The sequence below is a fragment of the Lissotriton vulgaris genome, unplaced genomic scaffold (assembly GCF_964263255.1).
Source record: "Lissotriton vulgaris unplaced genomic scaffold, aLisVul1.2 SCAFFOLD_923, whole genome shotgun sequence".
NCBI lineage: Eukaryota > Metazoa > Chordata > Amphibia > Caudata > Salamandridae > Lissotriton > Lissotriton vulgaris.
In genome coordinates, this window is record NW_028249880.1 from 395099 (window position 1) to 419931 (window position 24833).

The 24833-nt window shown below is 46.5% G+C and overlaps 1 protein-coding gene across 1 annotated transcript in view; it reads right to left on the minus strand.

Annotated features, from left to right (window-relative positions):
- The window catches only part of LAPTM4B (lysosomal protein transmembrane 4 beta), a gene marked incomplete at its 3' end in the record, with an annotated part of 365454 nt that extends 349274 nt beyond the window's left edge, over positions 1 to 16180 (minus strand). The window contains exon 1 of the mRNA XM_086950434.1: positions 15826 to 16180. Coding sequence (XP_086806560.1) covers positions 15826 to 15924 — 99 coding nt within the window. The remainder of the gene's footprint in view (positions 1 to 15825) is intronic.
- Between the last annotated feature and the right edge of the window lie 8653 nt (positions 16181 to 24833).

Genomic DNA, 24833 nt, shown 5'->3' on the forward strand with positions numbered 1-24833 from the left:
CTGTCGGCCTGTCTCCCTCCCTTTCCCTCTGTCTCCTTCCCGTGCTCTCCCTCTGTCTCCCTCGCTTTTCCTCTGTCTGTCTGTCTCTTTCTCCTTCCCTTTCCCTCCCTCTCCTCTCCCTCTTCATCTCACCCTGCCTGTGTGTGCCTGGGCTGAGACAGCTTCTGGGCACACACACACTCAGCCAGCCAGCCAACCGGCCGCACCCGAGCACTTCACAGGTCTTTAAAAGACCATTTGCATGCTAATGAGGCTTTGTTCACCTCTTAGGCCCCTGCAGCCCCACTCTGACGGAAATCGCCCGGCCCTCACAGAGAGTCTCTGCATCGCGCTGCCGCAGGGGTGTTTGCTGAGATTCTTTAAAAAACAAACAAACACGGGTACGATGTCTGCACAGTCCGCGGGCCGCCAGGGAAGGCTTGCCGGGCCGCCCCCGGCCCGCGGGCCGTACTATGAGTACCCGTGCTCTAGACCAATCACTAACCTTCAGATTCATCATGCTCCTCTTTTGCGAGTCCTTAATAGCGATTATTAAGGAATCGCTATTAAAGACTCGCAAAACGGGATGCATGTAGAAATCACAAAATTTATAGCGATTTCTACATCTTCCTTATTTGCGATTCGCTAATTGCTAAATCGCAAATAGGGATTGACTCCCCATTCATTCCTATGGGCCTCCTTATTTGCGATTAGCAATTAGCGAATCGCAAATAAGGAAGCAATTTCAAGGGTGCCAGGGTGTCCAAAGGACACCCTGTTATAAGAGACAAGGGAATCCACTAGGTAACCAAGGACCTGGGGTATCAATTAAACTATGAACAAATGGTCCTTGACAACAGGGAATTAACTTGGTAATAATTATAGGCCACAATGAACTCTATAACAGAGAGAAAGTCCAGCCGGACTTTGAAATGTATTCAATATATTGAAGATATGCTTAATCAAACGAACAAACAATAAAGCAGTGGGACACAGTCCTGCATCCTCGATGCTACACATACATTCAAACAATACAGTTACAGTAGTGCTTCAGGCATTTAAAAGGCATGAGCAAAGGGAGTATTTTGAGTACATTTGCTTTATATATGCGGGAAACAAACACTTTTGGCACATAATAGTACACTTATTGTTTAACCCACATATTGTGTCGACGGCGTTTCGATCCAATTGTATTAATGGATCATCATCAGGACTTCCAATGTTAGCCTGAATGAATTTATTCAGGCTAACATTGGAAGTCCTGATGATGATCCATTAATACAATTGGATCGAAACGCCGTCGACACAATATGTGGGTTAAACAATAAGTGTACTATTATGTGCCAAAAGTGTTTGTTTCCCGCATATATGAAGCAAATGTACTCAAAATACTCCCTTTGCTGATGCCTTTTAAATGCCTGAAGCACTACTGTAACTGTATGTTTTGAATGTATGTGTAGCATCGAGGATGCAGGACTGTGTCCCACTGCTTTATTGTTTGTTCGTTTGATTAAGCATATCTTCAATATATTGAATAAAATTCAAAGTCCGGCTGGACTTTCTCTATGTTATAGAGTTCATTGTGGCCTATAATTATTACCAAGTTAGATTCCCTGTTGTCAAGGACCATTTGTTCATAGTTCAAAGGACACCCTGTAGCACCGCTGAAATGGTGATTTACACTGGTGTTGCGCACACAAATGTCCAAAGGACATGTGTGTGTGTAACATCCAACTTAGAAAAATGCACTAAAGTGCATTTTTCTAAGTTTTCGCTATTTACCACGAAGTCAGACTTCGCGGTAAATAGCGGCCAAAAATTGCGAATTCACAGTTCTAAAATGGTTCATGAATTGCATTTAAGGAATCTCAAATAGAGATTCCTTAAAAGCAATTCTTCGCAATTTAACGATTTCAGATTTTGCGAATATTGCATTTGGGATGATGAATCCCAAATGCAATAAAAGCGCTCGCAAAGGGCCAGATTCGCAGAATCTGGCCCTTTGCGAGCCGATTTTACCTTCATGAATCTGGCCGATAATCTCCCCATGCCTATAAAAATGCATATGACCTTGTGTAACATAAATGATGCTTATGTAAAGCTCTACAATACCTTTGGGTGGAGTTAGCCCTATAGTTCAAAAACTAGAGAAAAATGCTCTAAAATGTCAAAACAAAACCTTAATGTAAGGGAAGACAACTAAATGCCCATTTACTGGCTGATTTGTAGAAAATGAAACCAGAAAACCTTAATAAAGCGAGGCCTCCCTGCTTAAATTGTGTAATCGCGCGCAAATATTTTATTTCACCAAAACTCTTTTTTCTTCATTTTCACATATGAAAGCACTTTCAAAAAGTTCAGGCTACCGGGTGTACAAAACTATCACTTTTAATAAGTACTCAGTGCAGTGCTGTAATGTTCACTTTAATGTCAAAGCTACCACGTTAAAGGAATGCACTTTTTTGGCATTTGAAGAGACTTTATCAGGTTTTGCGTGATGTTTATGTGGTGTTAGCGCTCTAGTCGCGCCAGTGTGCGTGTGACGCAACACGCACTGGGCGAGAGAGCGCGTTAGTGCGCATGCGCGAACAGCGGTTCGCGCTTCTCAGAGCGAGTCGGAGCGCGATTGCAGTAAGATGCCCGGCGCTCTTCCCATAGTGTTGTATAATTAATAAATACTTCCTGCCACCTACAACCTGCCTTCAGAGTGGTCATTGGGGGAAAGCCTGGGACTCCACAGTGGTGACGAGGAGTGGGATCTGTCCCTACACAAAAAAAAAGAACAACAGTGGAGAGAAAGAAGGAACCGGGACGCACCAACCCATACCACCTGCAGAAGAAGGAGTAAGGCGCGAAACCGCCGCAGGTCGCACGGGAAGAGCGTGGCAGAGGCGCAGAGACCCAGACAAGCACACAGCGTGTCCAGGGGTCAAGTGACGCAGCAACCTGCACAGAAGCACGGTAGGAGTACACAAGTGTCCCCACCAAGGCACTGGCGGAAAAGGGTGACCACGTGGAAGGGGGAAGTGGAGAACCCAGCCCCAACGCGTCGCAAGCAGAGAGCGCCAGCGCACCGGTCAGCTCCAGGAATCGGGGAGGGAACAACAGCACGCCTGGCAGCCCCGGAAATCAGGAGGGCGAGCCAGAAAGACAAGCCAGAATGAGTAACCAGGCGTCCTCACTCACGGCACTGATCCCATTTCTACCCAAGCCAGGTGAACCCCAGATGAAATGGGAGGACTGGAGGGAATACTTCAAGAACTACCTAGAAGCCCTAGAAGACGAATCCAGTGACAAATTCACCCCGCAAGAAGGAAACGAATACTACTGCACAACCTGGACCCGGAAGGTATAAGGGTGTTCACGAACATAGCGACGACACCTCGACAAGCAGCAGATGCAGACGTCTTCAAACAAGCTCTAGAAGACCTGGACGCTCACTACCGCCCAGCGGTATGTGTCTCCATTGACAGGTTCAACTTTCAACAGAGGAAGCAAGGGGAAGGAGAATCGGTTGACGACTACATAGCAGCCCTGAGGAGACTAGCAGTCACGTGCAAGTACGGGCGTTGGAAGAAGACTTCATCAAAGACCAGATTGTAATGCACACCACTAACAAGAATGTACAAGACAAGCTGTGGGCTCACGGTGAAGCAACGCTAAAGGAAGTAATTGCGATGGTGAAGAAGTCCGAACTTTCTAAGCGATGTGCTGAAGCCGCAAAAAAGAGATTGGCAAAGAATCATGGTCAACAAAGTAGATGACGCGGAACCATCGGGAAGACACAAGATGGCGCCCGGAGACAGCAGAGGAACCAACAAATGGGCGGGAAGACCCGGACAAGCAGGAAAGCAGTCCTCGTACACCAAGTCCACGTGCTATAGATGTGGAAGCGCGAGTCACGCAGCCCAAGACAAATGCTGCCCGGCTTTTCGCGCAAAGTGCATGTTCTGCGGCCTGTTAGGACACTACGAGAAAGTGTGGCGAAGGAAAGAGAAGAAAGCAGTAGTGAAATACATAGCGCACCCGCAACCTGAAGAAGGAGCTGACGAGGAATCAGATGAAGACGACAGGGTGCTGTGTATTGAGGAGGAAGTACTAGGCATTGACACAAAGCAATCCGACAAACAGCGAGCAGACATAATAGGGGGAGTCAAAATCAGAATCGCGATTGACTCAGGATCCCCGTACACCATATTGCAGAGATCAGTATGGGAAGAGGAATTCAAACCGAGCTTGGGTCGCAAACTAGAACCACCTGACATAAGACATGTGTCATACACGAGCAACCCGATTTCGATGGTAGGATACTGGAGCCTGAAGTTCAAATTCAGAGGGAGGACAGCTACATGCAAGTTGTACGTGGCAGAGAAAGGCCTCTCAGTTCTAGGATGGAGAGACCAAGGAGACCTCGGAATCAAACTAGACCCAGGGGGCAAGGAACAAGTACTGTTGACGGACATAGAAAAATGGCCAGACCTGGAGAGAGTGAGAAGAGAATTCCCCAAAGTTTTCGGAGGCAAAGTGGGGAAACTGGAAAAATTCATGCACAAAATCATACTCAAAGAAGACTCTCAGCCAGTGTCTCATAAAGTCCGAAATGTGCCCATAGCAGTGAGGGAAGCGGTGCAACGAGAACTGTCCCGGCTGGAAAAACAAGGAATCATCGAGCCTATAGATAGCTCGGAGTGGTTGGCCCCCTTGGTGGTCGCCAGGAAACCCAACGGCAAGGTGCGCCTGTGTGTGGACCTGCGCGAGTTGAACAAATGCTTGGTTGTGGAGAAATTTCCACTCCCCAGAATCGAGGAAATGTTGGCGGAAACTAGAGGAGTGAAATGGTTCTCCATACCATCAAATTGATCTACACCTGTCGAGCAGGAAACTGACGTCCTTCATCACCCCGTATGGATGCTATCAGTTCCGCAGGATGCCCTTCGGGCTGGCGTCCGCCGCAGCGGTGTTCCAAAAACTCATGCACCGCCTGTTCAAAGACGTCGAAGGCATCCAGTACTTCCAGGACGACATCCTAATAATGGGGAAGGACCGTAAGGACCACGACATCAAGTTGAACAAGGTGCTAGGCATACTGCAGGAGAAAGGACTAACAGCAGAATGGGAGAAGTGCAGATTTGGCATGACATCCGTCACCTACCTGGGGCACGAGATAAGCGGACAAGGGATCACTCCCAAGAGGGACAATGTGAAAGCAATCTGCGAGGCCAGAGCCCCAACCAACAAGGACGAGGTGCGGTCATTTCTTCGAATGGCTGAGTACTACAGCAAATTTGTCCAACATTTTGCCACGAAAACGCACAATTTAAGGCAACTTATAAGAGACAAGGCATTGTTCCAGTGGGATGACGAGGCTCAGAAAGAGTTTGAAGAACTGAAAGGGAACATTAGCCAGGCCGTGCCCTTACACGGACATGATCCCGTAGGAATCACCATTCTCACCACTGATGCCAGTGAAAAGGGCCTGGGGGCGGTCCTTGCACAAGAGAGGGATGACAACACAGTTGAAACTCTCAGCTTTGCGTCCAGAGCGTTGTCGCACACTGAACAAAAGTTCAGCGTGATAGAGAAAGAGATGCTGGCTGTCACGTGGGCCATGGGAAAGTTCCGGCAGTTCCTATGGGGCACGAGGTTTCGCTTACAGACTGACCACAAGCAGTTAGTTAAAGTGCTCACCTCAAGTGGGCATGCCACAGCCACCCCGCGGATAGCGAAGATGACTCTCAAACTCCTAGAATACACGTACAACGTGGAGTACATCCCGGGGACACGCAACAAAGTGGCTGACTACCTCAGCAGGGCCTCAGCCATGGAGGAAGCGCCCACACCTGTAGCGGAGAACGAAGAAATGGCAGCGGTGATGGAAGACATGGAAAGAGCCATCAGCATACAAGAGTAGGAACAAGCATACGAAGAGGATGAGAACTTGGAAGAGGTTAAGAAGTACCTCGTCAGAGGATGGCCAGAAAAGAAAAGGTTAAGAGAGGTGCCTAGGAAACTGTATGAGGTGCGGGAGGAATTATCCATGAGTGACTCAGGAACCTTCCTGTATCGTGGTGACAAGGTAGTGCCGCCAGAAAAGCTAGTCCCGACCCTGCTGAACCAACTACATGAAGGCCACCTCGGCATTGTAAAGACCAAGTAAAGGGTGAAACAGATGTACTGGTGGCCAGGAATGGACATCCAGATTGAGAGACATGTTAGGGACTGCAACCAATGCCAGGGGTCAGACAAAGTACTCAAACCATTGAGACCTGCGTTGGGGAGATTTGAACAACCCCATAATCCCTGGGAGGACCTTGCGGTTGACATCCTAGGACCGATATTGGATGGCCAAGGGACAGCTAAATACTTGTGTGTTGTAGTTGACAAGTACTCCAAATGGCCGGAAGTGCATGTGCAGGAGGAGATGGACTCGGAAGTGGTAATCAAATTTCTCACCTCAGTGTTCCTAAGGGAAGGCATCCCGAGGACAATATTGACAGACAATGGCCTGCAGTTTACATCAGATAAGTGGCACCGATACACCGAGAGGAACGGGATCAAATCTAAACACACCTAAGTGTACCATCCAGCCAGCAATGGACAGGTGAAGAGATTTAACCGAGTCCTCATCGGGTCCATTCAAGCGGCCATCCGCAAGGCAAGGACTGGGAAGCAGAAATTCAAAGGATGATGTGGGCGTACAGGATCACCCCCACTTCAACAGGGTATAGTCCCTTCCCGATCCTAAGGGGCAGGCATCCGTTCACGAAAGACAATGTGGTATGGAGAGAAAAGACCATCACCAGTAAATGGTCGCCTGCCGTGGTCCAGCAAAATTTGGAGAAGGCCCAGAGGGTGTACACAGAACACTACAACAAGAGAAAAAAGGTGAAGGATTCAGTGCTGGAGAAAGGGGAGTGGGTGAGAGTCAAGCAGGCAGTACTGAGGAAGAAGGGAGAGAGCAAGTACAGCCCACCCCTACAAGTGGAAAAAGTGTACACCAGAGCAGCACTGCTTAGTGATGGAAAAGTGTGGTCCCAGGATCGCATGGCGAAGATAAATAAAATCGTGCAGTGGCCGGAGGAGAAAGGAAATAGCACTCCTGTTCAGAGACTGGAAAGAGAAGCAGAAGAAAGAGCGTCAGGCGGCGAAAGCCATGGAGAAGAAGATGCGTGCATAGAGAGTGAAGAGCTAGTTGACCCGAGTGTGAGGGAGACGTCAGCAAATGAAGTAGCGACGGTCAGGGGACAGAAAAGGTGGGGAGCCCAGTGACCGAGGGTGTCCACGAAGCCTCCACTCTGGTAAGGCGCACGCGTGCGGGGAGAGTGATAGTCAGACCTGCACACCTTAGAGACTTTGAGTGAGAGAACATTGAACGTGGAACTGCAATAATTCCAATGTGTAAAAGTAGGAGATATGTGGTGTTAGCGCTCTAGTCGCGCCAGTGTGCGTGTGACGCAACACGCACTGGGCGAGAGAGCGCATTAGTGCGCATGCACGAACAGCGGTTCGCGCTTCTCAGAGCGAGTCGGAGCGCGATTGCAGTAAGACGCCCGGCGCTCTTCCCATAGTGTTGTATAATTAATAAATACTTCCTACCACCTACAACCTGCCTTCAGAGTGGTCATTGGGGGAAAGCCGGGGACTCCACAGTTTATTGTATGATTTACATGGCAAGTATTTTCAGGGCTCGGCTCGTGCATGGGCTCTAAGATCTGAGACAGGCTGGCTCGGCTCTCCCAGTTAATTTGTTGTCTCGCCCATCTTTACTGACAGGCCAGCGTGTAGGCCGTTTTTAGCTGTTTGTCAGCCTTTTTTATGGTCTGCTAGGCCAGTTTTTATTGTTAATTTCCCTGAAATAAAAATAAAAATTGCATGCATCAAACTCCAATCCATTTGGTCTTCTACCTTTCAAAATACGTATACAGCGACTTTACAAGTAAGTTCAAAACTGCCCCAACCTGAAAGCATGGGCTACTTTTTAAGTAACTAATTCACGAATTGAGGCCACTTTTATTTTGGTGCCCATTACAGTTTTCTGTTCCAGACCAACCTTGCAACGCCCTTGGCCGGCGTGGGGTCCTGTGACCCGCTTAGAAGCTGCGCATCATCATCCCCCGCAGTTCTGCTGGGACCAGCTTAGCGGGCAGACTTAAGCTTCTGTTATACAACAGTTTTTCCGCGATGGCACGGCCCCCATATGTGTAGCGATGCATCGAGTTCTTTTTTGTCTATTTATTACTTGTTGGATCATAATGTATTAAATGCTGCACACTTCGCACCCAATATTTACATAAAAATGAACTGCAATAATTAAAAGAAAAGCAGGTGCCACCGGATCTAAACATATCATAAATCATCCGTAGATAGGAGGTTGTGTTATTTCATTTACTTTCCTTTGTTGGCTCTTGCTTTAATCAATAATGTTATATCATCATACATTATCGTTGACATGTCCTTATGTTAACAATTGAAACCCTTACGGATGCTAAGACACCTCCGTCTTCTGAGGAGTTCACCCGGAAGCTGAACTCGCACTCTCAGCGTTCCATGCGTTTTAAGAGGGCATCGCATCCGGGATATGTAAACGTGTATTGGTTGCTTGAGGTAGTCACTGACAGTTCTTGGCTATACATATGAAGTCACTCCCGGCCGCTCTGCTCCTGATGAACATAGGGGGCCAGGTAAGCAGGGTGCGCAGTGCACAGAGGGCTGTTCTGGGCACTGCGTCTAGCCCAGGTGCTAAGGCACACACCTGTTCTTTTGGGTGACCACCTCCCTCCAGATAATTAAGGACACTAATGCCAGTCCTGAACTTATAAGTAATAGCCTAACACTTCCTGGGTGTTGTGTTCTTGTATTGCTGCCTTAAACTAATGAGACACTCACAACTGAAAATAATAATTTGTAGGTGAAAAGTTGAGGGTTGGAGACCGTGTCTGTAATGACCTGAAGAGAAGTGGTCACCCAACGGACCCTCCAGCTGCCCCCATTATAACGTTTTCACAGGGAGTTTGGGTAAGAGGTACCAGATATAACTCCACCCCAACATGGGATATGACATCATTGGGCATAAACCCATATTGGAGTCCATTCCATAGGAAAGAGGTGTGACGGATATACTACCTTTAGCAAAAAAATAATCTCTAGCACGGGGACCTAAAATAATGATTCTTAACTTCAAAATGTAAACTGCACCTCGAGTTCTAGTTCTTGCCAACCTTGTCCATTTGACTAGATCCCAAACTAATCGACCTAGTGACCCAGTAGTCTGAAGCATCCAATGCTGTGAACTGTGTTTTATCGCAGAGGTTTGAATTGCAGCAGGTCGGCAAAGACATCCAACTGTTCGAGGTCGATAAAAACAAGTATCATTGGGTGGATAGCAATAAACAATCCATATCTATCAGTAGTGTCAATATATCTCCTCGGGTGCGAATGTGGGCTCTACAGATGGGCCTATTATGTCATGAAAAGAAGACGAGAGGCTCATTGAAGTTGCAGTGTTGGTAGAGTGCTCACACGTGGCATGCTTGCACAGGAAATACCCCACCATTCACAAAGAGAGCGCTCCTGAGAGTGGGCCTTATGTGTAGGAAATGGACCCAATGTGCCAGTATTGACATCAGTCCAAAAAAAGGGGGAATTAATACAGGACATAGCTACTAATGTAAACTGTTGGGGCTTTAGTGCAGTAGGTTGGGGGTTGCCCGACTAGGAACTAGAACCAACTCTGGCAAAAATGCTCAAACTAGGACTGATTTTGTTTCTTGTTTGCCTCTCGCTTTCTCCCTTCTTTCTCTCCAGGCCTCTGCTCTACCTGCTGCTATAAACCCTGGGTAGCTGGAGAAAATGACAGAAGCAGCAGCCCTAGCCCTTAAAACTGGCTTCCAACTGCACCAGCCACCCCAAGAAATGCGGATAGCATAAATGCCAGTGCAGCCAAGGCATAACCTGAGAAAGCAACAGCAGAGTTCCAGAAGCCAGTTGGCAGAGGACGGGGTATAGGTGCTGTGGTGTGGCATTACAGCCCAAAGTGGCAAACTGGTACAGACTGTGCGATATTAGTGAAAAGTCAAATTGGGCATTAGTGTAGTAGATATAAGCTGGCATTTGTGCAAAAAGAGAGATAGTTTCACAAGAAGTGGCTGCCTTTAGATCACAAGTGGGGGAAAAATACAGGAAGTGGGACACTCGTTTAACAAGCATTGGCAAAGTCAAAAGGTCTTGCCTATGCAAGAGCTATTGGCAATGTGTTTTAGCCGTTATGTACACCAGTGTGGCTGATTGAGGTAGATTGGGCAGAATGGAATGGGGTAGATTGGGGTATAGTGGAGTGAGGTAAACTGGCATAGGGTGGGGCAGACTAGCGTAGAGTGGGGTGGATTGGGGTAGATTGGAGTGAAGTGGGGAAGTCTGATTGGTGTCAGGTAGATTGGAGTGGAGTGGGGTAGATTGGACTGCAGTGGGGTAGATTGGAGTGGGGTAGATTGGTGTGCGGTAGTTGGGGGTACAGTGGAGTGAGCTATATTTGGGTACACTGGAGTGGAGTGAGGTAGGTTGGGGAAGAGTGGAGTGCAGTGGATTGGGGTAAATTGGAGTGGAGTGGGGTAGATAGGAGTGGAGTAGACGAGTGGAATAGATTGGGTGGATTATGGTAGAGTCTAGTGAAGTGGGGTAGACTGGAGTGGAGTGGGATAGATTGGAGTGAGATAGGAGTGGGGTAGTTAGGTGTGGTGTAGACTGGAGAGGAGTTGGATAGAGTGGTGTGGGATAGAGTGGTGTGGGGTAGATTGGGATGAGGTGGAGTAAATTGGAGTGGAGTAGATTGGAGGCGGGTGAACTGGAGTGGGGTGGGTTGGGTTGGGTTGGGGTAGACTGGAGGAGGGTAGTTTGGGGTCGAGTTGGGTTGGATAGAATGGAGTGGGGTGGAGCGGGTTAGATTGGGCTGGAGTGGGGTAGATTTGGGTGGCATGTGGTAGACTGGAGTGGGGTAGAGTGCAGTAGGGTATATAGGGGTAAAGTGGAGGCGGGCATATAGGGGAACAGTGCTGTGGATTGGGGTAGATTGGAGTGGTGTGGGGTACATTGGAGTGGGGAGGGGTAGATAGGAGTGGAGAGAAGTAGATTGGAGGAGAGAGGAATACATTATGGTTGAGTGGGGTGGAGTAGATGGAAGTGGGATAGATTTGGTGGATCATGGGAGGCTCGACTGGAGTGAATTGAGGTAGGTTGGAGTGTAGTTGAATAGAGTGGTTCGGGTGGGGTGGACTGGGTTAGGGTGGGGTGGATTAGATTGGAGTGGAGTAGAGTAGATTGGGGTACACTGAAGTTGGGTAGATTGGAGTAGGGGGTTGGAGTAGGGTAGTTTGGGGTGGAGTGGAGTAGGGTAGATTGGAGAGGGATGCAGTGGGTTGTATTGGACTGGAGTGGGGTAGATTTGGGTAGCATGTGGTAGACCGGAGATGTGTAGATTGAGTAAAGTGGAATGAAGTCTGGTAAATTGGGGTAGAGTGGAGTGGGTAGGTTGGAATGGGGTAGATTGGGGTAGAGTGGAGTGGGGTAGATTGGAGTGGAGTTGGATAGATTGGAGTGGAGTCGAGATTGGAGTGGAGTGAGATAGATTGGGGAAGCGTGGAGTGGGGTAGATGGAGTGGAGTGGGGAAGATTGGGGTGGGGAGGAGTGGGCCAGATTGGATGGATTAGAGTAGGGTAGATTGGAATGGAGTGGGGTAGACTGAAGTGGAGTGAGTTGGATCGGAGTGGGGTAGAGAGGGGTGCAGAAGAGTGGGGTGGGGTAGGTTTGGGTGGGGTGGGGTAGATTGTGGTAGAGTGGAGTGGAGTTGATTGAGGTGGGGTGGGGTCAGGTAGATTAGAATGGAGAATGTAGTGGGTTGGATTGGGGTACAAGGGAATGGGGTGGATTGGGGTACATTGAAGTGGAGTGGAGTAGATTTGAGTGGTGTGCTGTAGAATGGGGTGGAGTGGGCTCGACTGGAGTGGAGTTTACTGGGTTAGACTGAGTTGAGTAGATTGGAGTGGGGTTGACTGGAGTGGAGTAAGGTAGATTGGAGTGGAGTGGGTTGTATTGCGGTACACTGAGTGGGGTAGAGAGGAGTGGAGAGGGGTAGATTGGAGTAGAGTGGGGTAAACTTGGTGGAGTTGGGTAGATAGAAGTGGAGTGGGGTAGATTAGAGTGGGTGGAGATAATTGGAATGTTCTGGCATAGACTGGGTTAGAGTGGAGTGCAGTGGGGTAAATTGGAGTGGGGCAGATTGTAGTGGAGTAGGGTATAATGGATCATAGTGGAGTTGATTTGGGTAGATTGGGTTAGAGTGAGGTAGATTGAAGTGGGGTAGATTGGGTGGGGTAGAGTAAATTGGGATCGGTTTTAACGACGTGGGGTAGATTGGAGTGGGGTAGAATGGAACACGATAAGTGGAGTGGTGTGTCGTGGAGTGAGTGGTGTAGATTGGAGTGCCATGGAGTCGAGTGGCGTGTCATGGAGTGGAGGGGCATAGAGTGGAATGGCATGTTGTAGTGTGAAGTGGAGTGTCATCGAATGGAGTGATGTGGAATAGAGTGGAATTGCACAGAGTGGAGTGAAGTGGCATAGATTGGAGCATGAGTATTGTGGTATGGCACTGCCATTACAGGCACCACATTTTCAATTAAATAACATTACATTTTCACCTAAATATGGTTTTACTGCACACAAACAATAAAGTGTGCAAATCACCTAGCAGACTGACGTGTTTTGATCATATTCAAATATTTGTTTCTACCACACTTCGGAATTACAAAAAAATGTGCTTCATTTGAACTAATTCTGATAAATTTTGAAACATCAGCACAGTTCTTGTTTTTGTGTACTTGAAGAAATAAATATATATCCTACACCCTCTCCTCTTGCATGGATACTCTGCAGGATTGTCACATACATTCTCTCACTTTGAAGTCAGGGAAAGAAAATTGAACACCAAGTTTCCTGAGAAGAGAGAGCTTGACATTCGAGATCTGTCTTTGAATGCACAACAAATATGACAAGATAAGAGCAGGATTTAAAGGCCTGTTTTCAGAAAGAGAGGTTGTGGAAGAATACAGTACACAAGATTTGGGCAACAGGAGGGACGAACTCAAGCTGGACAGCCTAAAGCAAATAAAGCCAGCAAAAAGAAAGCCAGAAAATGTGAGCTACAAACCACGAAGCCAATGGTAAGCAACATGTGGAATGCATTCCTAGGTCCAGCGGCAGCTTGCACAGGTAAATGCTGTGGGGCGGTGAGGAAGGTTGGGGCGGGGTGGAGGGTAGTGGAATCCGACATACGACGGGAATGTGAAAACTAACTAAATTATTAAAACCACTTACCTTGCGCTTGCTGCATAACCGAAGTTTGCGTTGCGGCGAGAGCAAGGTAAGGAGTTGTACTTGTTTATTTAGTTAATGTTCACATTCCCGTCGTATGTCAGATTCCACTATCCCCCACCCCGCCCCACTTACTCCCCGGCTCACTGCCCCACCGCATTTACCTGTACAAGCTGCCGTTGCCCAGGCCAGCTTTCTGATTGTCCTGAAGTTGTTTTTAGCAAACCAGGCAGCAGGTAGGCTTCAACCTAAAATTGGGGTACTGGTTTACAACATTGGGCATATGTGCATAAGAAAGGCACATTGATGCAGAAGGTAAGGGCACTGGGTTGGCTTTATAATGGACATTAGTGGTGAAGAAGGGCATTGATGGATAAAGCCAAGCATTGCTACAGATGGTGGATCTTCAATCCAATTACTTGGGGATTTTCAGGATGGGGAATTAGAACAATAGTTATGAGAGTTTTGCAATGATGACTGCCTCAGATAACTGGCGGTGTGCCACAGATGTATGGCTGAGGAATGATTACCCCAAACGCCACAAAAACTGTGATTAACCTGCAGACAGTGGCACAAACGCCAACCTACCACCATATGTCATAAAGAACTGGGTACCACATCAAGAGAAATGAAAAACTTCAAGGTAACCATGAACTTAGACCTGTTCCTGATACCACATGTCAACAATGTCAATGTGAACGCATTAACCACAATAAAAAGAGATTCATCTTCCTGTACCTTGGATACCAATACAAGCTACAATCTATTTTCACCCTCGTGATCTCCAAGGCAGAACATGTAAGCTGCCTATAGGTAGGGGTTCTGTCCCTCATTATACACAAATTACAAGCCCAGAATGCTGCAGTCAAACTTCTTCTCAACCTACACCCCAATATAACAGCAGTCTTACTAGCCCTGCACTGGCTGCCTACAGCTAAGCGATCACTGTTCAAGGAACTCTGCACTGTCAGAGAACCTCACAAAACACCTCTACATTAAAGATTAGCATCATGGATCATGGATCACTGTACCCTCTTACAAACAGAAATCCATAATAGGTTCACCATTGTTGGTCCAAGCAGCAATTCTCTGCAACATCTCGCTAAGCAAAATACAAAGTATACACGAGCACATGAAATTCAGACGACAGGTGAAACCCTGCTTGTTTCCAAAATAATTCCTGGGCTATTGGTCCAAGCTAGAGCCTGGAACTGCAATTTACCACCAGTACCGCGTGGCACACGGCTATAATCTTCCTCGGTCACCTGCTACGATGTGATTGCAGAAACAGGTACCACACCAGGACTAGAGGGACATTGTCCTTCCGCCAAATGTGAAGTAGCTATACCAATCCATCTCTAGCAGCTATGCAATCATGAGATTGCTCGTGTGAGTGGGATGCAACTAACCAGACCACTATAAACCAACCATTACATGCGAACTGGACAGTCACATAATGTCAAAACATGATCTGCCACACATTGCTGGCCAACGAAGGATTCTCACAAGGAAATCCATCAAAAAGCACCCAGAAGAACAAAAGAAGGCTACAACGAGAGCAAAAGCCGTGTTTACGCACGCACTGGTAGAGTAAGCATTTACTATGTTAAGAGCCCCCTGAGAAAGAGCAGTACGGCTCGAAATTAAATGCAATGGGTTCACACTGAACTGAACAACACAAATGTGGTGTTTAAAAGGAGAGAGTTACCATTTAAACACATAGTAATTAATTTAAAAGCTTAGCTTTCATACAACTCAAATAAATATCGATTTCTAATCCTAAATACAAGATTATTGAAATGCCTTAAATGCTGAAAATCATTACAAGTGGTGCTCAGCAGACGGTTTGCCAGCAGCAACATGCTGATGCTTCACCCATGGACTCTAAGGCTGTCCACTCCTGCTGGGTCCGACTAGCTATGCTGTCAGACCATTCATTGCTAGGCACAGCTGCTGAGAACTTATAACAATGGAACGTGCGGAGTCAATCAGAGATGCCAGCACGTCACCACGGCGAGTCTGGCGCTCACACACCTGTCACTCTTCACACCGCTGAACGCAGCGCTCTATGACAATATATGCACTTCTGAACACTCACACACGAACCGAAAACACATCTGACATAAGCCTAAAGCAAAGACAACACACATTCCACCACCACAAACCCTACACGGTGAGGGTGCTAGCAGTGTGGATCAGCACTGCAGCGCCTCACATTAGGGTAGTAAGTAAGCACTATATACATACTGCAACACAATAGGTTGCTGCATTAGTTCACTGTACTGCGTATTTACGCAACAGGTTTTAACAAATGGCAATAAAGACTGGGGCAGTAGTGTAAAGAAAGGGCAGAGGCATCAGTGGAACAGTTTTGTGCATTATTGCAGTAGGTGCCTCGTTAGTAATGGAAGGCAACATTATGGCAGGTGTTTGGTGGTGGAGTACACTGCAGCACTAATGCAAAAGCTCCTCTCAATCCTCACCAGGTACCAGACTCCGAGGATGATGGTGCCGGTGCGGACATGGCAGCACAGGCAGCAGCTGTTGGAGTAGAAGCCAGCCCAGGGGGAGTGCATCTTCATGACCGCGTCGCGCTGCCCTCCGCCAGTGTACCACAGGAACTGGGATGTCCGACTTTGATGACCGGGAAAAGGTGTCCCTTGTCAGCCCGGGTCCTGTCTCTGCTGGGCCGGGACCTGCGTCTCCTGGGCCCGGTCCTGTTCTGGGATATGAGTGCTCTCCGCTGGCTGCCGCGGATCTGACAGCTGAGGTCCGGTCCTTGCTGCAGCGGCCGGTCTCAGCTTAGGTCCCGCGGGGGAGGGGGCGGACGCATCACGTGACCCACGCGCGTCCCCAGAGCCCTAGTTCAGAACCTTCCATGACGTCATAAGGCCGCCTGCAGCATATCGCCGATAGGTGGCGCTGTGCCAGGTAGACACAGCACCCATGCCTGAATACAGAGTTGAGCCAGCTCTCCCGTTTTAACTCCTCAGGCGCTGTCCACACAGACACAACTGAAACTATCATTAAAAAAAAATCATCTTTTCTGTTGCACTGTCAAACTATAGTCTGAGCTCGCCAAATGGTAGGGTTTTTGTCCATAACTTTTAACACAGTTTACTTCCTCAAACGTGCGTGGAAACAGGAAAAATAACCTTTCTTAAATGAAAGTATCCCATTTTAGGGTATTTCACATGTATGATTAGTGACATCCCAGGGATGCCAGTGACTCTGGAAGTAGGGGCTGCTGTGGGTATTGCAGAACCCTCAAAATAACTATACTAAAGTTCAGACGGTGAATGAGCAACGAGGATGCCTTCAAAATTTGTTTTCATCTTGTCACATTTGCTGCGTGTTTAAAAGACAGATGTCAAATGTTAGTCTATGCCTTCTGTCAAACTGCTGCTTATTTTTTAACATGAACATTGTTGTTTATTTTTCTTTCTCGGACTACAAAGTTAAAAGATTTTGTAAAATGCGCTATCTGACAATCACGCTTGGGTTACTGGGAGTGTGAAAGTGAAGGCTATATGATGTAATTTTTTTCAAACACAAACATTTCAAACTATATCAGCATTTAGAAAAGCGCAAATGAAGCAATTTGTATTGTAATTTTGAAGTGCGATGGAAACAATGGTTTGAATAGGAACAAAACAAATCAAGACACTTTCTTGATGATGTGCAAATGATCAATGTTTGCAGAAACCCGATTTCTACACATTATCATTTGCCACACACAGGCTTACGTTCAGCAATGCCTTAGGAGGTAGAATGAGGTGCTACTGGGGTTACGACCCCATCGCCGAGGGTCGCAATCTGTGAATCGGACACCGCACGCAATGAGCATGCAGTCGGCATGTCACATGAGAGAAAAGCGGCACGGTCGACGAAACTGGCCATACTGGGTCCTGCAACCAGTGAATCCACTCACTACCAACAAGATGCTTATGCGAGCCAAGGTCCCCACAATGCAGGCGCCGCCACATGCCTTAAATGCAGGCCAGACTTCGGGGCTCTGCACAAGACAATCCGGTCTCTAGACACAATTCTGAGTTCCACACCCACGCCATGCTACCAGTTCGAATCCAGCAGATGATGTGGTACTTGAGAAGGCACCGTGCTTCAGGTGTCACATGTAAATGGCGTGGGTCCCTCTTAGGAGATCTTTGATGTCCCTGAGACGACTGAAAGAACAGGGGGCATGCTCACCAAGCCCTTGGAGAGCATACTTCAGGTTGCCACACAGCAGCAGGTAGTCGGCCCAGGCCAGACACTACTCAGGAAGGGTACGCAGTCCCTTTCAATGGAGGTACTCATCCTTGTGCACAAAAAGTGCTCTGGCAACTTGCACCATGTTGCTCCAGGATTTCCGGCCCCACATCCCCACAAGCGTATATCACCTCTTGCTGCAAGAAGTTATACTTGAGTGTGCCTTTGAAGTTGAGGGTGGTTCAAAGGGGCTCCCTTTTAACCACAGATGTCTCCCCTAAATTTCAGTCCTGTCTGCCATGAGGCCTTGGAACGCAGATCTTTATCTTTAGTGGGGCCATGATCTAGCTCCAGAGGTCAAGTGGCCAATCTCTCCAGCCGGCCCAAAAGTGGCAGTGGTCTGTCGATTCAGTTGCATGCCCAGAATTTCATAGCTGTTGCTGGGTAATGGCCAAATGTGCCCCCTCTACCACGAGTGTGTGCTGGAGCCAAGCACCAGTGAACCAATGGAGGTAATGGATCCTACAACTGGCCAGCCCGGATCTCAACAATTGAAAAAACAGAAAAAATTGGCTGATCAGGATAATATTCAAGCAAAAATCTAGATCCACGCAGCTAATATGTACTACGTGGTCAGCGGTTTATATTCCAAACTAATTTATTTTCATTTGCAATTAAATTTCGATGATTTCACCAAAAATGGCATAAAGGGAAAACTGTCAGCACAGTCAGTTCAAAAACATGCAATTGTGTGTACAATATATACAAAATATACAAATATACAGATATACAAACACTGAAGGTGAAACATCAAAATCAACATATCATGACACCAAGAAAAGGCTTTGGTACAACAAATGACATTTCAAACCAATTGCAAAGTGAGAAGACCTTTACACAAAACACATTATTTACGCGTTTAGAAAAGACCAGTCCTAGGACAGGGACTGGGTGGGGGCTTATCTGCACAGCGAGCACAAGGGCTGCCGGAGTGTAGGTCTACCGCTTCGCGGGCACCGTGTCTTTCGCCAATTATCTTGCCCAGCACAGACATTCACTTTGATTTGCGGTAGACCTACACTCCGGCAGCCCTTGTGCTCGCTGTGCAGATAAGCCCTCACCCAGTCCCTGTCCTGAGGAGAACCTATAATACCCCCGGTTCGAAACGCGTTGACACCCAGCCTGTGGCAAGAACGAAGGGTGCAGCCAGGGAGTTAATCATACCACCTTTGTGGGCCCTCGCTGTTAAATCCTAAAAACATTCTATCACAGGTGTTGTGAGACAGGCAGGCAACTTCACTCCATCTTAGCTCCGCCTGTCCACTGGATTCTAGTGTATAGGACTGGTCTTTTCTAAACGCGTAAATAATGTGTTTTGTGTAAAGGTCTTCTCACTTTGCAATTGGTTTGAAATGTCATTTGTTGTACCAAAGCCTTTTCTTGGTGTCATATGTTGATTTTGATTTTTCACCTTTAGTGTTTGTATATCTGTATATTTGTATATTTTGTATATATTGTACACACAATTGCATGTTTTTGAACTGACTGTGCTGACAGTTTTCCCTTTATGCCATTTTTTGTGAAATCATCGAAATTTAATTGCAAATGAAAATAAATTATTTTGGAATATAAACCGCTGACCACGTAGTACATATTGGCTGCGTGGATCTAGATTTTTGCTTGAATATTATCCTGATCAACCAACTTTTTCTGTTTTTTCAATTGGAGCCAAGCACCAAACACACAAAAAGTTATATAGCAGAGAAATGCGCACTTTCTAGTGTTGGCATTTCTATCGAAATACGACAAAGCCACCTTTACCACTAGCAAGGGGTTTGGTGCAATTAATCCAATGTTAGGAAACATCATGAGGCTGCTCCACTGCAATCCACTATTGCAGTCTGAAGTAATTTCAACCCTTTCCCCATGTTAGCCTATGGTAAGAGAAAACGTCATAGTTATTGAAAACTCATATGGGTATACCTCACTACCTGGGCAGGTGACACACATGTGTACCTGTCCTACCTTTCACCTGCCACTCGCCTAACCCCTTAAACTGTAACCTCTGGGTACTCAGGTGGAAGTGAAATGTCCTCTCAGGATGGCTAGTGACTTAAGCATGCCAGGTTGAGTAAACACGCAATTGCGCCAATCAGCCTGCAATGACAGGCTGGACACATATTGAAGAGCAAGTAGCTATTTTGAGGGACCCCCTCTAGAGTTTACTTTGAGGTCAGGGAGAAAGAGGGGAAAAACAATGAATACAATAATCAACAGAACTCCCTTGTGACCTTTAATATATTATCTCAGGGTATAACCTCTGATTTGCAGGGCAACAACACATCACAATATTCTTACTTTTTTTGCATTTGTTTTTTATTTAAATTATTTTTTCTTTCATTTGATTTCTTTTTTCTTATTACAACATATGCAAACATATTATTTTCTCATTTGAAGAATAATTTGTTTTCATCTCAGTCTACGTTATTAAACAAAATTCTACAAATGCAACATGTTAATAAATGATATTCCAGGTAGAGAACACCCTATTCACAACCATTCATACACACTCATCCCCATACACCACTTAAATTACTCAAAAGCACAAAACAGCCTAGTTTCTTTCTTTATCTGTTGTTCAACATGTACCCAGATGGGTAAAGTTTTTACAAGGATTTGGCCAATGCGTTTCGGTGGAAAAAAACAGCAATGTAGAGCACCTTCATCAGGACCCTCCAGATAAATCAACTGTTCTCTACAACCTGGAGTATTAATCTGAAAGATATATGTGAAAACATGTTACTCTCCAACCCTGCATTAATATTGAAGAGCACCATCAGTGCAAAGTTCACCCCAGTGTGGTAAATAATTAATTACCCTGTCATAATTTCTATACATTAAATAAAGATCATGCATATAATGAGAGGCAGAGTCCGTGGTGTCCGATTCAGAAGGGCTTTATTCAATAGCTCGAGCTAAAGGAGAATCGGGTTCCATCTCCACTAGGGATCAGGAAGGATCGTCATCTGGATCTTTATTCACAGCATACATTATATATAGTTAAAACATACATTGAATTGGATAGAGAAGGCGGAGCGCTCCAGGCGGAGCAAGTGAAAGAGAGAGATAAGAGCACATGGGCGTGAAAGAGGCGTGCAAGAAGGCGTACACATGGGTGTTCACTTTGATAAGTCCTAGGTGTGTCATAGGTGGGTGGATGCATAGAGGGGGTCTGCATGGTCAGCAGGAACCTTTACCCTACTTGTGCGCGCAAAACTGGTCATGACGTGGAATTGACGTGTAACTGAGGAGAGCTGGGGGGAGCTGACTTTAGTGCTAGTAGGGAAGTCTTGAATGTCAAGACGACCTGCACCTCTGGCATTATCTAATATCTTGTGTTTGGAGGATGTATTGTCTGAAGTAAAGGTCGCTCGAGCAAAGGCTACTCATCACTAAATGCTAGTGTGTGCATATATTTCTTCGTGTATTGCGTGGGGGCCATGGGGCTTCTATGGATTCGGGTTCTGTAAATCACTTGAATGGAGACAGAAAGGCTAGGCCCTATCTTCTGCTGGCGGAATATGTTTATCCTTTTCATTAGACAGGAATGTGTTTCTGTGGAGCAGGGCAGATAACTGTTAGGCAAAATACTGTCTTGGCAGGCCAGGCTGGGTACCTCTCGGCTGAGCAGGAAGTATGTGAGAGGTCAGGGATGCATAGCTAAACTGCAGCTTTCAGAGAGTCAAGAGGCTTGGAGCCTGAATTCAGGGCCTGGCTCGACTGAGCCACGAAAACAATTTCATCTCGACATTAAAACGTGTACCATGTAAATGCATTGGCAACATAGGCCTTAGTGCAGAATTAACGTTTCATTCATGGAGGGCCTGATAACTGACATGCTAACATTGAACGGAAATGCAGAGGTATTACTATTACAGGCATGAGAAGGGAAATGCGTGATGACATGGACATACATGGGGTATATGTACAGACATAGGGTGCATGTAGGGGGCACACTGGCCACGTAAAATTTATATTTCCTCATTCCCTCCTTGTCCCCTACTGTGCCCTTCAGGACACATCTATATTCATGATACCATATATCTGATCATACAGCATCATTTGCTCATCTTTATTCTTTTGTACACGTGAACGCGGACGGGGAATACAGGCAGTGGCACACAAGCCGCAAATCGCTGGGCCACATTGCAGACAGAGACAGCAACTAAATAGAACTAGCAGTATCAGTCCTAGGAACGACAATACCTTCCATCCCCATGCTGATATTATACTCCAGAGCCAACCGGACCAAGTCCATGTGCCTGGATTTTGATGTATCTCGTGAGCTATCTTATGGAGTCTCGTTATTGCTGGGTATACGGATGGCGCATTATTTGGAATAAACACACAACAACTGGAGCCGATCACTCTACAAGCCCCGCCCCTATCTGCCAGGATGACGTCAAGAACAAGGCGATTCTGAAGAACAACAAGTCTCATCCCAGACTGCTCCTCTGTCAAGTTCGCTAGAGCAGAAGTAGTCTCATTCACTACTGCTTCAAGAGTTCTTGTTAACCTACGTATTAATTTACTGTTTTGGACGGGACCTATGAAGAAAAAGAATCCTTTATTGAAATCTGTATATTGCTCTAAAGTTGTCTCAGTCTGATCGACAACTGGGGAATCGGTCTCCCTTTTATTTCTAACATGTACTAGTCGGGAATCTCGATGATAATGGGATGGGGCTAGAAAAACAGGTGGCAGTAGGAACGCTATATAACATGTCCCACCCCAGTCTAAGGGCAGACGTACATAGGCTGTCTGACCGCAAATAAAATAGGAATGGCGGGAAGCTTTGAAAGTAGACTTTCCTTTATCATTGAACTCGACTACAGTATTACAATCACTGTGTCCTAAATGCACTGAGCCTTTCTTTCTAACGCATAATTCACCTTTTACTGGTAAGACTGTTATGAACGGTGAATCTGTATTTTTCTCGGGCTGGACATTCAGAATCATAAAGTTAAGGGAAACATTTCCTTGCTCGTACACTTAATTTTCTAGATCTGTTCCTTTTCTCTGGGGAAGACCATCTTTGTCTGGAAAACATGCCTCATTCATTACTATATTTAAGTCTCCCCAAATCCCTTCAGTCTGGGAATCTGTGAACTTTCTGTCTTGTGATGACATTAGAGCAAACCATGCTCCGCACGAACCATTGTGCGAGAACGGGAAAGGAAAGAGGGGCAAAACTCCCTTCGTTTTCTGATAAGGTGGGAGTCGGCCACATACCCAACAATTTGTTACATTGCTGGTCTGATGAGAATGGTGCAACATGCGAATAAAAGTATTATTGCGTAGTGCTAATCGATATGACAGTTCATGAGGTGGCAGATCACTGAATGTGTGCTCTACAGTGTCATTGAAGGAAGAATGTATATGTGACCCAAGAGGAGGAAAGAAAACATGTAGCGTCAAGCTTATACATATAATCAATATACTTAGAAGAAACATAATGATCAGAGTTACTATACATCTGCTGCGTAAGGTCTTACAATACTTCTCCTTCTTATCTCTCTCTCTACTATGCTGGTCTACGATCTTATACATGTCAGGAACCTGTCTAACCGATTCACCACAGGGTGGACTTAAACAATTAAACTGTCTGACTTACTAGACCGTAACTTTAATTTGTACTCCTGTTGCGGAGTTTTTTCTAGCAAAGGGGGCTTTGAGTCACTGGTATCTGGGCAGTCCTTAGTTTCGTTTACTGTTCCGTGTCCATGGAATCGTTTCACGTGTTGGGCATGGATCCAGCCCTTTCTTCCCTCGACCTTGACGGCGGTCCTCGTTGTTAGAAGTACCAGCTTCGGAGCTCGCCAGCGGGGCTCGAGAGGACTTGAACGATCAAAGTTTCGTACTAACACTGTGTCACCAGGAACGATCGAATGTTCTTTCACTTGGGTGTTGTCGGGGAAGGCAGCTGCAACCTGTGAACGACAAGAAAGGAGTGCAGACATCAAGGAAGCCAGGTAATCTGTCAGCATATTACTGTCAACATCGGTAATTCTTTTTGGCATAGGCGTACCCCACATATTCGGCGGTCTACCAAAAACCACCTCGTAAGGGGACAATCCTGTTCTGGAATGAGCTACCATACGCATGTAAAAGAGGGCAACCGGCAAGGCTACCATCCAATCCACGCCTTTTTCTGCACAGACTTTCGCTAATTTTGTCTTAAGTGTCTGATTGTGTCTCTTGACGAGACCTGCTGCCTCTGGGTGTCGTACACAATGGAACTTCCACTGGTACCCTAACAGAAGAGATACTTGTTTCATTAATTCAGAGGAGAATGGCTGACCGTTATCTGAGTACACGACACGGGGCAATCCGTCCTGCGGGAAGAATTCTCGGACCAACTGCCTGGCAGTGGTCACAGCAGTGTAATCTGGGACTGGGTACGCTTCTGTCCATCTGGATAGTGCACATACAACTACTAGGACATACTTGTATCCTCGACATCTGTCCATCTGAATATAATCCATCTGGAGGTTCAGTGACAAAAAGTGTAAAAGGCTTACTGTAACATGGAGTCGCTAAAACTGGTGCTTGACATAGAGCTTTTTTCAATTCCTCAAATGCAAGTGTATGTTCCTGTGTCCAAGGGATGACAGTCGAAGACGCTGCCTCCTGTGTTGTTAACTGTATGAGTGGTTTTGCTAGAAATGCATACTGGGGTATCCATTGTCTGCAGTAAGAAGAGAGGCCAATGAAGGCCCGTACTTCCTTTTGTGTCTTGGGCTGCAGAAGATTTGCAATTAACTGAATGCGGTCTGGTGTCAGCTGTCTACCCCTCTTGGACAGCAAGTGTCCAAGGTACACCACTTGCTGTGCACAGAATTGCAACTTTGAAGGGGACACTTTGTGCCCCTTGTCTGCCAGAAAGTATAAGACTGTCAGTGATGCACGTTCGCAGTCTCGTTCTGCTCGTGCTGTAATCAAAAGATTGTCCACGTATTGGAGCAGGGCGGTGTCGGCAGGCATGTGAATACTGTCTAGTTGTCTCTTTAATGCTTGACTGTAAATACTAGGACTTTCTGTGAATCCTTGAGGAACTCTCGTAAATTTGAAACTGCGTCCATTTAAACAGAATCCGAAAAGGTACTGGCTCTCAGGATGTATTGGGACACTGAAGAAGGCGTTCTTGAGATCGATTACAGTAAAGAACGTCGCTTCGGAATCAATTGCAGTCAGTAATGAAGAAATGTCTGGGACCACTGGG